We start from the raw sequence: 13,609 nt of genomic DNA, 5'->3' as shown, positions 1-13,609 counted from the left end.
GTTGGCTTTGGATGGTCTTGCAATATTATAGGTGCAGACTTTAACCATGCATTGGATTGTGTGGACAGATCTGGTACTAGTTTCCCCTACTACTCAACAGGTCATTTAATCTAAAATTAAAAACTGAAAACCTTTATAATGTGATATAAACATAGTATACAATGGCAGAAGTCCTCTCCATGATTAGATAAAATGTTGTACTGTCCAACTAAACCTGCACCAAGCTCACATTATCCCGTGTTTTTAGCAACACAGTTATATTTCTATATGTTTCATCTTTGAAATTAAGAGTTTTGGGGGCATATTAAGAAATAAATTTGTTATTTTATTGATTTGAATACACCAACCACAGAACCAAATCCTTATATTTACTGGGAGGTTACTAAATCTGTAATAAGAACCTGATGTGCATCTTATTCTGCTAAAGTTGCCACCACTAGATGAAAAGAAAAGAATTCTCTGAGTGGGTAAAAGTATTCAAAATTCAGAGATGCTACATAAAAAGCTAAATGATGTATATGGAGTTAGAGTCTTAAATTATTTGAAGACAGACCTCAAAGAGGCATTGAGTGCAAGAGCAGGCTTTTTGTTACTTATAAACTACTAGCAGTATTCTTCCTCTGAGACTAAAACATTCAAACAGACTTGCACCTGTAGATAAACATTGCACAAGACTCCTTTGACAATGTTATTACATGTAAATGCAGTTTGCCATATTTTGTCTTGAATTTTATGTCAGATTTCCCAAATGGTTTAGTAAGTCAAATGCTTGATTGGACCAGCTTGAACTTACATTTATTTCTAGAACACAAAGGAATCAATTACAGTATATGAGTCAAAATCTTTGAGGGAACTGCGAACAGCTGCAGCTTCTATGGAAAAACACTAATCCCTTAGGATTGATGCTATAACTTTTATTTAAAAAATTTTCTTTTTTTTTGCTTAATCCAGTCATTATTCAATTAAGTTTGGCTATTTTCATAGATATTAAAATTATTTTAAATAATTACTGTATAAAATACTATTCATTACATCACATTATTCCCTAAAACTATCATTCATTTTCTGAAAGATGACAATAACTCGGTACCTCAAGCCTTTTTGATAAATCTGATGCATTTCCAGGAGATAAATTAGTCCATATTAATGTCTCCTAACATTTTTTAGTCTGATAATACAAATTTCATGACCATTTCGGATACAGGTTCGAAGATATGCACAAGCTAAATATGGAATAACAAGTGGTCAATGTTGCAACTAAGCAACCCTCCAACCTCTTAAGACATTTGGTAGTTATAAATTGCTGAATTGTAAGTGTTATTGCTGGGAAATTGAGTGTTTGAAATATGGGATTTAACTTTCTGGTGAATCAAGTGGTGAAAGTCCCTAAATAAACCTTTTTTTTACTTTGAAGGTTCATGTTCCTTCTCTGGACCTACAGTATGTTAGTTCTTCTCTTTACTTGCTTTCTTTTTCATTTCAGTCAGCACTCTGAGCTTATGGTGCACCCTGCAAAACCCAGTTCGAGAATCATTCTCTTCTTAAACATCTACAAACCTTCCATTCTCCTATGAGTTATGTATCTTATGTGTAGAATTTTTCACTTTCAAATGTCCAGCTTTTGGCACTTTCTTTGATACATTCAATATTCGTCTGAACTGGGACATTTTTAAAAAATTTTTTTAATATTTATGTCATCAAAGAATTTTGTCCATCATGTTATACTTTGGTGTTGTTGCATAGGGTTTATGTGAAGCTCTGCTAAAGGAGAGGAAGACTTGTGCTGATCTGGAGAATTATGGATGACATAGAATCCATTGGACATGTAGTGGGATTGCTGAACAAAAGAAAGCCTACAGCATCCCTTATGCAAGAAAGTGGCAAAAAAAGTAGTAAAGGAATAGGGTAGGAAGGAGAGGGCAAAGCAAAAAAAGTAGCGTTTATAGATAACAAACGTCTCTAGGCTACGTATGTAACCCTAGTTCCCTGAGAGAACGAGACGCTGCGTCGAAAGGGAGAAGGAAGCGCCGCAGGGACGCCGGAGGTGTGGCACAGAGAAGCAGCGTCTCGTTCCCTCAGGGAACTAGGGTTACATACGTAACCTAGAGACGTTCCCTTTCATGAACTCGAGCTGCGTCGAAACGCTTTGGGAACGAGTGTCCAATCACGCCAGACTGTCCAGTCCGTGCCCAGTGTGTATGTGACACAGAGGAGGACCGAGGGGCCAGGAGTGGCACTGCGGTCCAGGTTATAGAACCGCACAAAGGTCAGTGGGGCGGACCAAGCCGCAGCGTCACATATGTCTTGGAGGGGAACTCCAGAGGACCAAGACTTAGAGGCAGCCACACTCCGGGTGGAGTGAGCTCTGACCCCGAAGGGAGCGGGGCGACCAGAGGACTCATAAGACGACGTGATAGCGTCAACAATCCACCTGCTCAGAGTCTGCTTATTAGCAGGCAAGCCTCTCTTGGGAGGGCCGTAGCAGACAAACAGCTGATAGGACCTTCTCCAAGGACCCGTCCTGGGGACGTAAGTGTCCAGAGCACGCACCGGGAAGAGCCGGTTAAGCTTCTCCTGGTCTGGGGCCTGGAATGGAGGAGGATAGAATGCCTGTAGCCTAACGGGCCGTAGGACGACCGAGGGCACCTTGGGGACGTAACCCGTATGGGGGTAAAGGAGGGCACCAGCCATACCAGCCTGCAGGTCCCCTAATCTTTTTATAGAGCAGATAGCCAACAAGAACGCGGTTTTGATAGAAAGGTGCCTCCAAGATGCCTCCAAGGTGCCTCCAAGATGCCTCGGCTAGATCTGGCTAGAGCCAGATCTGCCGTACGGCGCAGCTCATCAAAATGGCCATCCACGGCACCCCCCACATCCAATTCACGCAGCAAGTTAGCCTGATATGCCTGCAACACCGCCATGGTGTGCAGGGAAGAAGCAGCTCGACCTGCTGAAGCATAGGCTTTACCCACGAGCGCAGAAGTGCTGCGTAGGGGCTTTGTGGGTAACATCGGGGTCTTAAGGGAAGAGACGACTCCGGGAGAGAGATAGGTGGCAAGTGTCTCTTCAACCTGAGGCATAGCCTCATAACCATATTCTTTCCGCCCAAATATGTGGGAATACACAGTAGAAGTGGGGGTGAAGGGGCGGGACGAGTAAGGTTTAACCAACGACCTAGACACCTCGGTGTGTAGATCGGGAAAAAATGGAAGACCCCTGCGCGGAGGTTGTGACACGGGTGTCAGAAAGCGCTCATCTAATTTACTGATGAAAGCACTTCCTGCTCATGAGCCGGCCAAGTTATATCGAGCTTGGCAACGGCACGCGTTACAACCTCCGTAAGCTCCTCGGCTTCCGTATCGCAGCGCTCGCGGCAGGGGGAAGAATCCGCCGAAAGGCCTGCTTCCGAATCCTGCGAGCGAGCGCTAGACAGAGCAGGTGAGGCTGGAGATAGGGAAAAACCCGTCTCGAAACCCTCTGCAAGGCCCATCTGCGAACCCCAGGATCTGGCACGCCGCTCTGCCTCAGCGAGAGCGGGACCAGACCCGGAAGGAGTTAGAGCACCCATTTCATTGAAAAGAGCCGAGCGAGCTCGGAGCCAGCGCAAAGACATGCGTGCACAGTGAACACACTCAGCTCCCTCTTCGAGAACCGATCTCGCATGCTCCGCACCCAAGCAAGCAACACACAAGCGGTGCGAATTCCCCCCCCGTAATATAGCGGGGGCAGGGAGGAACGCACGGCCGAAAACTGTGCTTAATTTTTCCGCCTGCTTTCATTATTTCTCCGCTTTTTTTTTTAATTTTTTTTTTTTGGACAGACAATATGACGAACAATGTCACACAAACACACAAAGCGCTTTTTGAAAACACAGAAGCTGCCGCTGGCTTCTCTCATATGCGTTTTATACTCCTGGTCGTGACGTCACCTCATCGGTGACGGCCAGCGTCCAATTTTTTACTGATACACACGTTATTCAGAACATGAACACTCAGGCGCGTTCCCAAAGCGTTTCGACGCAGCTCGAGTTCCTGAAAGGGAATTAACTTTTCTATCTATTTCAGCTGTCTAGGAAGCTTGCTGTAAAACTTAATTAAATGCAGTGGTGGGCCATCAGGGCCAACAAAGCCTTCTCTGCTGGTCTAAACACTATCAGAAGCACTGACCTACATTTACAACCTAAATTCTAATAATTGTTCCATGAAATTGTATTAATTTATTCCCAACAGTCTATTCTCTTCATTTCATAGCATTTCTCTTGGCTGAACTGCTTCCATTATGTGTATCTGGATGTTAGATTTTTTGTCCAATCAGAGTTTAGCCTCTATGTGCTGCCATGTCAATCTAATCTGCCCAGGGCCTTCAAAGTCAGTACTGCTGGACTTTTTACCATAGAGAAAATTAGCAATAGGTCTGTTTCTTTAACCAATCAGATTTCAAATTCGCTAGCTGGCCCAGTATAGCGTCAGCATTTTTCCGTCCTCTGATCGGTTGGTCAGAGGAAAACTGTTACAGCCCAGTTCCACTGCCAAAAAACATCTGTAGCTCTGCACACATTAATACATATGAGTTAGACCTTTTTATGCCTAAGGAGGAAGAGAAATTGATTTGGTCTCGGACATTCTTAAAAATCCATTTTCAAGAAAAGCTAGACATCGAAAGGAGAGGTCGGCCACCCAGAAGCTAGCTTGCTTGTCTCAGCCTGGGAAAGGGTTTGTTCTCCACTTCCAGACCAGTGAACACGAGCGGTACCACTTTCTTACAGCCTCTCAGGAGCAGTGCAAATTATGAGTATGCATCTCTGGTGAGTAGGTTGTATTTTATTTAAATTTCTTATGTTTTTGTCATGTTATTTGACAAATATTGGTTCTGAGCTACTCCAGATGATGTAGGTGGCACAGTTGTGGTTGTAGTGTAAAGGTGTGCAACTTGCTTTAGTAAAATGGTATTCACCCTCCTTATTTGAAATCTCTCTCTCTCTCTCTCTCTCTCTCTCTCTCTCTCTCTCTCTCTCTCTCTCTCTCTCTCTCTCTCTCTCTCTCTCTCTGTAATTCCACACATTGTTATATTGCGTTTTCGTACAGTATTGATGATTTCTATAATTGCGATGTGATAGTGGTGGTATTAAGAGGTGGATTAAGTTGGATAAGTCCCCACTGAATGCCCAGGTACCAAATGCACGACCCGCCACTGATTAAATGCTATTTAAATAAATACTTACATGTAGGTTGATTTGATACAACTTCTAATGCGTAGCCAGGGTGCATTAGTAGTTTCCAAGTGTTTACTGGAATTTTTAACATCAAGCACCATCACACAGGCAACCCCACTAAAGCTGATCAGACCTCAACATGTGTCCTAGCAGCTGTCTCCCATGAATCTTAGCCCCACTACTAGGCTCTCTGTAGTCTCTCTGTTCTAAAACATGGCCTTTTCTGTGTTTCTTATGCAGTGCTAAATGATCTGTATAGCAGTACTATGGAACTCCTGCACCCTACCTCCATGGGTAAGCATTACTTTCTTTTCTGCTCACTGGCACTGTGAGCTCCAGCATAACACCATTTTTTCCACATCCCAAGAAACTTGATTTACTGTATTTCTCCAAATCAGTTGTCAGCTACCAGTGTTGTGTTGTTCCCGTTGTAGCTTTGGTAGAGGTGCTTGATTTTCTTTTTCTAATTCTGAAGAAGTTGATGTACTTCTCCCTGGGTTTTAGATGCTGTCTTTTTATTTATCTATTCTGCACTTTATCATGTTTCCTAGAGAAAACTTCTTTTAAAGCCTTCTGACAACAGCTTAGTGTGTGCTCTCAGATTCTCCTGTAGTCACTGTATATAGGGGACATGCTGCTGTTTTGCTAATCCATTGTTTTGTGGATTGCATGAACTGGAAAGGGCATAATAAACTGTCAGGATAATAAATTCTTATGTAGAATTTTATGTTTAGCAAATTTGATCCTTCTCTCCATGACATTCTTCCATCTTGTCCTGGCAATTTGCTCTTGCATTCTGAGTCGTCTTTAACTCTCCTCTCCTCCTGAGCATTTAAAAATGTCCAAATACTGTTTACTTTATTGGGAACACCTGTATATGTGGGGTAGCACAATGCAAAAAGTAATGCAGCTACAGATGAACAGCTTTTATTAACATCAGAGTGAATACAATTTTGATTTTTGTAACAGGTGTGCTGGTTTGAGTGTTTCATAGATTACTGATTCCTTTACACACTCCTGCCTCTATAGTTTGCACATAATTGTGTGAAAAACAAGAGAACATTGGGTATGAGACAGTTTTATGCATGAAAACAACAGTTAATAAGAGAGGTACGAGGAGAATGGACAGATAAGGAGCTGTCAGAAAACATATATTAATGTAAATAATCATTCTTTACAACCATGATTAGCAGAAAAGCATTTCAGTATGAATAAATCATCAAACTTTGACCTGAATGATCTACAACAGCAGAAGACCACATTGAGTTCATCTCCTATCAGCCAAAAACAGAAATCTGAGGATATCATGTGCACAGCCTCCCTAAATAAACAGACTTTTGATATATCTGTGCCGGTGATAAATTGACAGTTTGAAATATTAAAACTGAAACAAACTTGAAACACATGATTGCTCACTTTGTCATACGTACACAATAAGCTGACATAATAGAAAAGTTTCCTTTGTTACAAATTGTGAACAAAGTTCAAGTATTGTTTTACTATCATTTGCTGCTGTTTCTGTTCTGTATCCTAGCAACTGTCTCTGCATTATGAACAACGCAAATCAAGGAATGGCAATGGAACATTAAGTTCTGGATTCAGTTTCTAAACAACACAGGATAAAAAGTCAGATGACTAATAATATCAACCATGAAGACTCCTAGATTCCTAGAGACCAACACTTTTACCACATATTGTTGAAATTATAATTCACCTACTAAAGATATTCCCAACTGTTGTCTAAGTTAACCATAAACAAATCAGTGGCATGACTTCTGGGGCTGAGGGTGGCCCCATCCAAACAGTCTAAAAACATATGAGATTAGAAACAGGTTTGCTATGATAGCTTTAGCACTACATTCCCACAATCCGTCTATTGCTCCAGCCTCTATCAGTGACAGCTAACATTAACAAAATAGACTTCATGTTTAATGTATAATGAATTTCTTGGTTAATACACAGTTTTAGAATGGAATTATTTTATATTGAACTTGATTGCTGCATTATCAGGTGTCACCCAGGTGAGGATGGGTTCCCTTTTGACTTATTTCCTCATGTCATCTCAAAGTTTTACCTTTACACAATCACCTCTTGTTTTTTTTTTGGGTTTTTTTTTTTTTGGGAAAACATTTTTAATAAAAATGTAAAGCACTATATAAACACAACTAAATTCAATGAATTATAATTGATTAATAATTTGCGGTCCATATTATATTTAGGTGCTTTATACTTGTCACATTTTCTTTATAGCTCAAAGCGCAGGGTCAGTAATGATACAGTTTCCCTTGAGCACTGAGAGTTGAGGGCCTTGCTCAGGAGCCCCAAGAGTGGCAGCTAGGTGATACCAGAACTTGAATCTCAACCTTCCGATCAGTAAACCAGAGCATTATCCACTGAGCTACCACCTCCCCTATTTATCATTTGTTGTTTGATAGAGATGAGTATATCTACTCCACACCTCAATGTAAGATGCAATTGTGCCTTCTAAACCTAAAGCCTTTCATCTGCTCGTATATTGATTGCATTTTTTATTACATCTTAAGACAAGAAGGCCCAGAAGGCCTGTTCGAAGAAGTCCTTCTGATTGGTCAAAAAAGCCTGGTTCCACTGATTGATGGAAACACATATGGATTATTTTTCCACCCACATATGTTAAAATGTTTGCACTTTGAATGAAACATACACAAAATTATACATATTTTATATATTTTATAAAAAGACAAACATGCCTTACAGCCTTGAGACACAGTGTATAATTGCAGATATAATTTTACAATTTGTTGTATAGGAAACTTATTTTACACATGTGAATCCAAAATCAGAGCGGCACAGTGGGATAGTAGGTAGAATTGCCCAATAACAGCTCCAGGGTCCCCAGTTTGCTCCTGAGCTCATGCAACTGTCTGTGCTGTGTTCTGCCACCTACCAAAAACCATGCTGGTAAGTATACTGACAGTGCTTCTTATCCAAGGCTTTCTTTCTGCCTCACTCCCAGTGTTTCTGGTTTTTCCAGAAACAAATTGACAAAACACATCTGAATTAATTCCCTAGGGACACATCAGTGTGTAGTTTTTGTGTAATATTTTTATTTTGGCATTTTTGAAAATGAATATTGGCTGTGTATATTTTTGGTCCTGTCACCATTTTAAAGAACACATTCTAGACATGAATTCTGTACTCTAAACATGAGGTTTTGGAACTGAGTATGCAGAATTTGTGAACCCACACCATACTGCTTTATCATCTGTGAACAAGATCTTGTGGTTCAATGTGTCTCAGCTAAGATTAGAGTTCGGTTCCAACTGTGCAAGCTCTTTCTCTTTGAGATTTTTATATTGCCTAAAGCTAAAATGTTTGGGAGTTATCCTGCTAGAACATTACCATATTGATCTCTCTCTCTCTCTCTCTCTCTCTCTCTCTCTCTCTCTCTCTCTCTCTCTCTCTCTATTTAAAAAAAAACATGTCTGAATGTTGAATAGGAGCAAACGCAAAGGTCCATCAGCAAAAGAATGAAGGACAGACGCATGCAGCAAGTGGGGGATAAAATATTTATTATGCATATTCATTTGTTGATGGGTTTTTTAATGAGACTGATCTCCATGAAATGGGAAATGAATCATTTATCACTAGGTAAATCAATGGCCCTGTGTCAAAGGTCTGGCTAAAAATGTGAATGAAAGGGAAATAAATACATGAAATAAAGGGATGGAAACATAAATGGAAAAAAAAAAAACAGATAATAAGGATATAACTCATATATACTGTAAGTTACAACAACAGGGACTCAGGGAAAATTCCAAACCTTCTTTAAACAACTGCCACTGAAAATGGATTATAAAAAATAACTCTCTTGTCATATGCCTTATAAATGAACAGGGATTTTCATATTTCAAATCCTCCAAGCAACTAAATATGTTGATGTCTTTGATTTTTTCAGGCTCATTTGTGACAAGGGTATGATATTTACCACCAAATATCTCTTAACTACTGCATGGAGGAAAGATTTCAATTAAGAGTGATGTGATTAAATCTCAATTAAAATGAGTCACTGAAGCTTTTCCAAACCCCCACTTGCGTGCTGCTACAAATCCCAAAGCCAGATTGACAAACTGATGTGTTCAGAGGCGGCACCTGCTCTCTTATAATTTTCTACTCTGCTGCGAATACTCTGCTATCGGTGGCGAATAAGTGATCACTGATCATGCTATCATGTGCTAACAGCTTTCATTTATAAACAACTAGAACTCACTATTGTTTGCACTGAACTCTGGAAGAGCATTCACGGTAAATTCTGGTTTCTCAGGTATAATGGTGGCCTTCACCATAGCCATGGCTAGGCAAGGAAAGCTAAATCAAGACATAAATCTTAATCAGATCAACTAGCTGCAGTAGCAAACTAAGGAGAGATTTAAATCACCTATAGGAATAATAAGATTGCTTTAGTGAGGAGACAGACAGAGCGCGAGAGAGGGAGAGAGAGAAAAAAATGCACAAATTTTAACTTTGATACTTTTCTTCAGATCCTTCCTGACTAACAAGCTGTCTCCAGTGCAAATGTGTATAGATACATAGCACAAACAACAACAAAAAAAGGAAGAATTTAGGCTGGTAAATAAAAAAAATCTCTGTTCTCAAAGCCTGTTTGGGGACCTGCAGAAATTGTGTCTGTGGTTTTAAAATAGAATGAATCAAAACATTTAACCAACATGTCTAAAATGTTTGTTAGAAGCAGTTTAAAAGTATGAAACTGTGTGTTTAACTTTAAAATCAATCACTTCTCAGATCCCTGAAACATGTTAATAAGCAGGTAAACTGCACACAATGTTACAGTATGTACTCTAGCCAGGCCTTAATGATGGAAGGGGGGACCCTCACATTATGAAATACAGTGCATCCGGAAAGTATTCACAGTGCTTCACTTTTTCGATATTTTGTTATGTGACAGCCTTATTCCAAAATGTATTCAATTAATTATTTTCCTTAAAATTCTATAAACAATAATACATAATGACAACATGAAATAATGTTGTATGAAATCTTAAAAAAAAAGTGAAATAAAGTAACAAATAAAAGCAAAAACAAATCACATGTACACAAGCATAGCAGCCTTTGCTCAATACTTTGTTGAAGCACCTCTGGAACCAATTACAGCCTCGGGTCTTTTTGAGATCTCTCCAAAGATGTACAATTGGGTTCAAATCTGGGCTCTGGCTGGGCCACTAAAGGACATTCACAGAACTATCCTGTATCCACTCCTTGTCTTGGCTGTGTGATTAGGGTTGTTGTCCTGTTGGAAAATGAACTGTCGCCCCAGTCTGAGGTCCTGAGCGGGTTTTCATCAAGGAGGTCATGTACTTCATGTACTTATCTTTTACTCTATCCTGACTAGTCTCCAAGTTCCTGCCACTAAAAAACATCCCCACAGCATGCTGCCACCACCATGCTTCACTGGTATTGGTTTTAGCCAGGTGATGAGTTGTGCCTGGTTTCTACTAGACATGATGCTTGCCATTCAGGCCAAAGAGTTCAGCCTTTGTTTCTCATGGTCCTTCAAGTGCCTTTTACAAAGGAGTGATTTCCGTCTGACCACTCTACCGTACAGGCCTGATTGGTGGGGCTTGCAGAAATGTTTGTTGTTCTGGAAGGTACTCCTCTCTCCACAGAGATGCTGAAGCTCTTTCAGAGTGACCATCCGATTCCCTTTTGGGAACTCGAGTTGCATCACAACGCTTTGGCTCCCACTCCAGGGTGTTAAAAGCAAGCAGAATTTCCGTCTGTGTGCCTTCTTGCCCGCTTCATTTCAGTGGAGGATACACACAGCCGATGTGTCGTTTGGGAGAGGAGCATGCTCAGTCGGCTCTCGAGGAAGTCGACTGCTCGCGTTGTAACCTCATGACTATGGACGGACTTTCTCCTGCCTCACCTGCTGGGTCAACCTGGTGTCCCGCATCGAGAAACCTCCTTGGGAAATCCCCCCCAGGAGGGATCTCCTCTCCCAGGTGGGGGTAACTCTGGTTCACCCCAGCCCAGAGTTATGGAAGCTGTGGCTGTGGCCCTTGAGAAGGCACAGTTCCTAGCAGCTGGTAGTGGAGACCATCCTCCAATCCAGAGCTCCCTCTATGAGGAGGTTGTAAGCTGCTAAATGGCTCTTGTTCGCTGCGTGGTGCAAGCACCACCAATTGGACCCAGTTAACTGCCTGGTTGGTTCAGTGCTAGAGTTCCTGCAGGAACAGTTTGCCACAGGGTTGGCTCCCTTAACCCTGAAGGGTTACGTGTCCGCTATCGCGGCCTATTGTTGGGCAGTCGCTGATTAAACACGCCTTGGTAACACGTTTTCTGCACGGCACCTGAAGGCTGAGGCCCGAGAAGCGACCCAGAGTGCCTGCGTGGGACTTAGCCGTTTCAGGCATTCTACCCTCCTTCTTTTCAAGCCCTGACCAGGAGAAGCAAAACCGACTGTGTCCAGTGCGGAGTGTGCCGGCCTCTACAGCCTGGTCTGCTGGAGTCCCACTCCAGGATATTTGCAATGCTGCGGGCTGGTCCACCCCGCAGACCTTCATCAGGTTCTATGACCTTAGAGCCACTCCCGGCTCCTCTGTCCTGCGCTTTGGTTGTGCTCCCACACACTAGGCAAGGACCGGTCAGTGTGGCGTGATTGGACACTCATCACTCCGCCAGTGACGTCGTGCCTTGCCGTTAGCCGGATGTCACACGTGATTCAGAGCATGAGCAACGCGGAAGTGTTCCCAAAGCTTTGTGACACAGCGTCTTGTTCCCTCAGGGAACTAAGGTTGCATACATAACCTAGAGACTTTTTTGGTCATCTTTTTGTCTGAGGCCCTTCTCCCCAATTGCTCAGTTTCGCCGAGCGGCTCCGCTTTAGGAAGAGTCCTGGTGGTTCCGAACTTTTTCCATTTATGCATGATGGAGGCCACTGTGCTCATTTGGTGCAGATATTTTTCTGTACCCTTCCTTAAATCTGTGCCTCGATAAAATCTTGTTTTGGGCGTTTTTCAGACAATTCCTTGGACTTTATGGCTTGGTTTGTGCTCTGACATACACTGTTAACTGTGGGACTTTATATAGACATATATATATTTCCCACAGGTGAACTCCACTTGTTGTAGAGTTGTAAAGTTGTAGAAACATCTCATGTATGATAAGTGGAAACAGGATGCACCTAAACTCATTTAACTTTTAATACATTTATTTTTAATAATAGATTACTTAGAGAAACTTATTTCATGTTGTCATTATAGGGTATTGTTTTAAGAATTTTGAGAAAAATAATGAATACTTTCCAGATGCAATGTATGTTTAAGAAATACTTTTAAAGAGTTAAAGAGTTTAATTACTCATCTGGTTAAAATATGGGTATATTTAAAAATGTTATGCATTATAAAAGCAAATATTTTAAATTCATTCTGAAGAGTTCAGTTTAAACTTTCTTTGTTTTCTTTGTGTGACTTGACATTGAGAGAGTACATGATTGTGAGGAGGTAGACACAAGAGCTTCTCAAAGACATTTGACGTGGCATGAAGTTATATGAGTTACATCCAAGGCCATCCATGATAAACATCTTCTTTTGCTCCTTGAAGCAGAGCTCCTTGCTGTTTGTTCTCTATACAAATGAATGTTTAAGTATGATGCTATAATCACTTTTAGAATCTAAGTCATGATGAGATGCACTCTGGGGAATAAGTACTTACTAAGGATAGTCTCCAGAGATTGTTATATTCAGCTTAATAAAAATATCAGGCTTGAGCAACTGGATTCTGTGTGTAATGTAAATACTTACGTATCAAGGCATTCTGCAAAAAAATTAAATAGTATTAGAATTTTAGATAATATTCATTTTATAAATGTCATATTTTTAACCCCATGAGAAGACGAGAATGGAAAAAAAAAAAGATGATTCTGTAGGACTTATGTATAATAATGTATAAATACTGGGGTTAGAAAATGTAATGCAAGTTGTGAAATTAGCTCACAGTACTGTATCACTGCACTTAAATATGATGCTATTTTCTGTAAAAATCTTCTTTTATATCATGTGGATTAAAAAATATATTTTCCCTCCATGTTTGTGATCTAAGCCACCCTCTGGATTATGAAAATAGCTTTTGGGCAAGCCTAAATAAAAAAATAAATAAAAAAGAAGACATTTCCAATTACATCCAGTTTTTTTTTTCACGATTAAGATTTGTTTGCCAAACTGGATAAAAGGCTAAGCCCTAATCCACATTTATTTGTATGATCGGTATCGCTGCCAGATGGTTTGACAGCAACGGCAAAACTTAAACCCTAGCAGAAATCTCACTTCAGGACAGTCTTTAGATAAACCTATGCTAAAGGGAAGTAATTATAGTCCTTATGATTTACAAAGCCACTGAACT

At 40.8% G+C, this 13,609-nt stretch overlaps 1 protein-coding gene across 3 annotated transcripts in view; it reads left to right on the top strand.

The window, feature by feature from the left end:
• Window positions 1–4,038: 4,038 nt before the first annotated feature.
• The window catches only part of cntn3a.2 (contactin 3a, tandem duplicate 2), a 101,565-nt gene continuing 91,994 nt past the window's right edge, over window positions 4,039–13,609 (top strand). The window contains exons 1-2 of one of the 3 annotated variants that reach the window (XM_083570117.1): window positions 4,039–4,804; window positions 5,453–5,506. In XM_083570117.1, coding sequence (XP_083426243.1) covers window positions 5,459–5,506 — 48 coding nt within the window. In that variant the 5' untranslated portion in view covers window positions 4,039–4,804; window positions 5,453–5,458. Of the gene's footprint in view, window positions 4,805–5,380; window positions 5,507–13,609 lie in introns of those variants that run through there. The other 2 variants (XM_083570119.1, XM_083570118.1) reach the window with 2 other exon arrangements.

Source organism: Silurus aristotelis (assembly GCF_946808225.1).
Source record: "Silurus aristotelis genome assembly, chromosome: 19".
Lineage (NCBI taxonomy): Eukaryota > Metazoa > Chordata > Actinopteri > Siluriformes > Siluridae > Silurus > Silurus aristotelis.
This window is presented reverse-complemented; position numbering and strand designations above follow the sequence as displayed.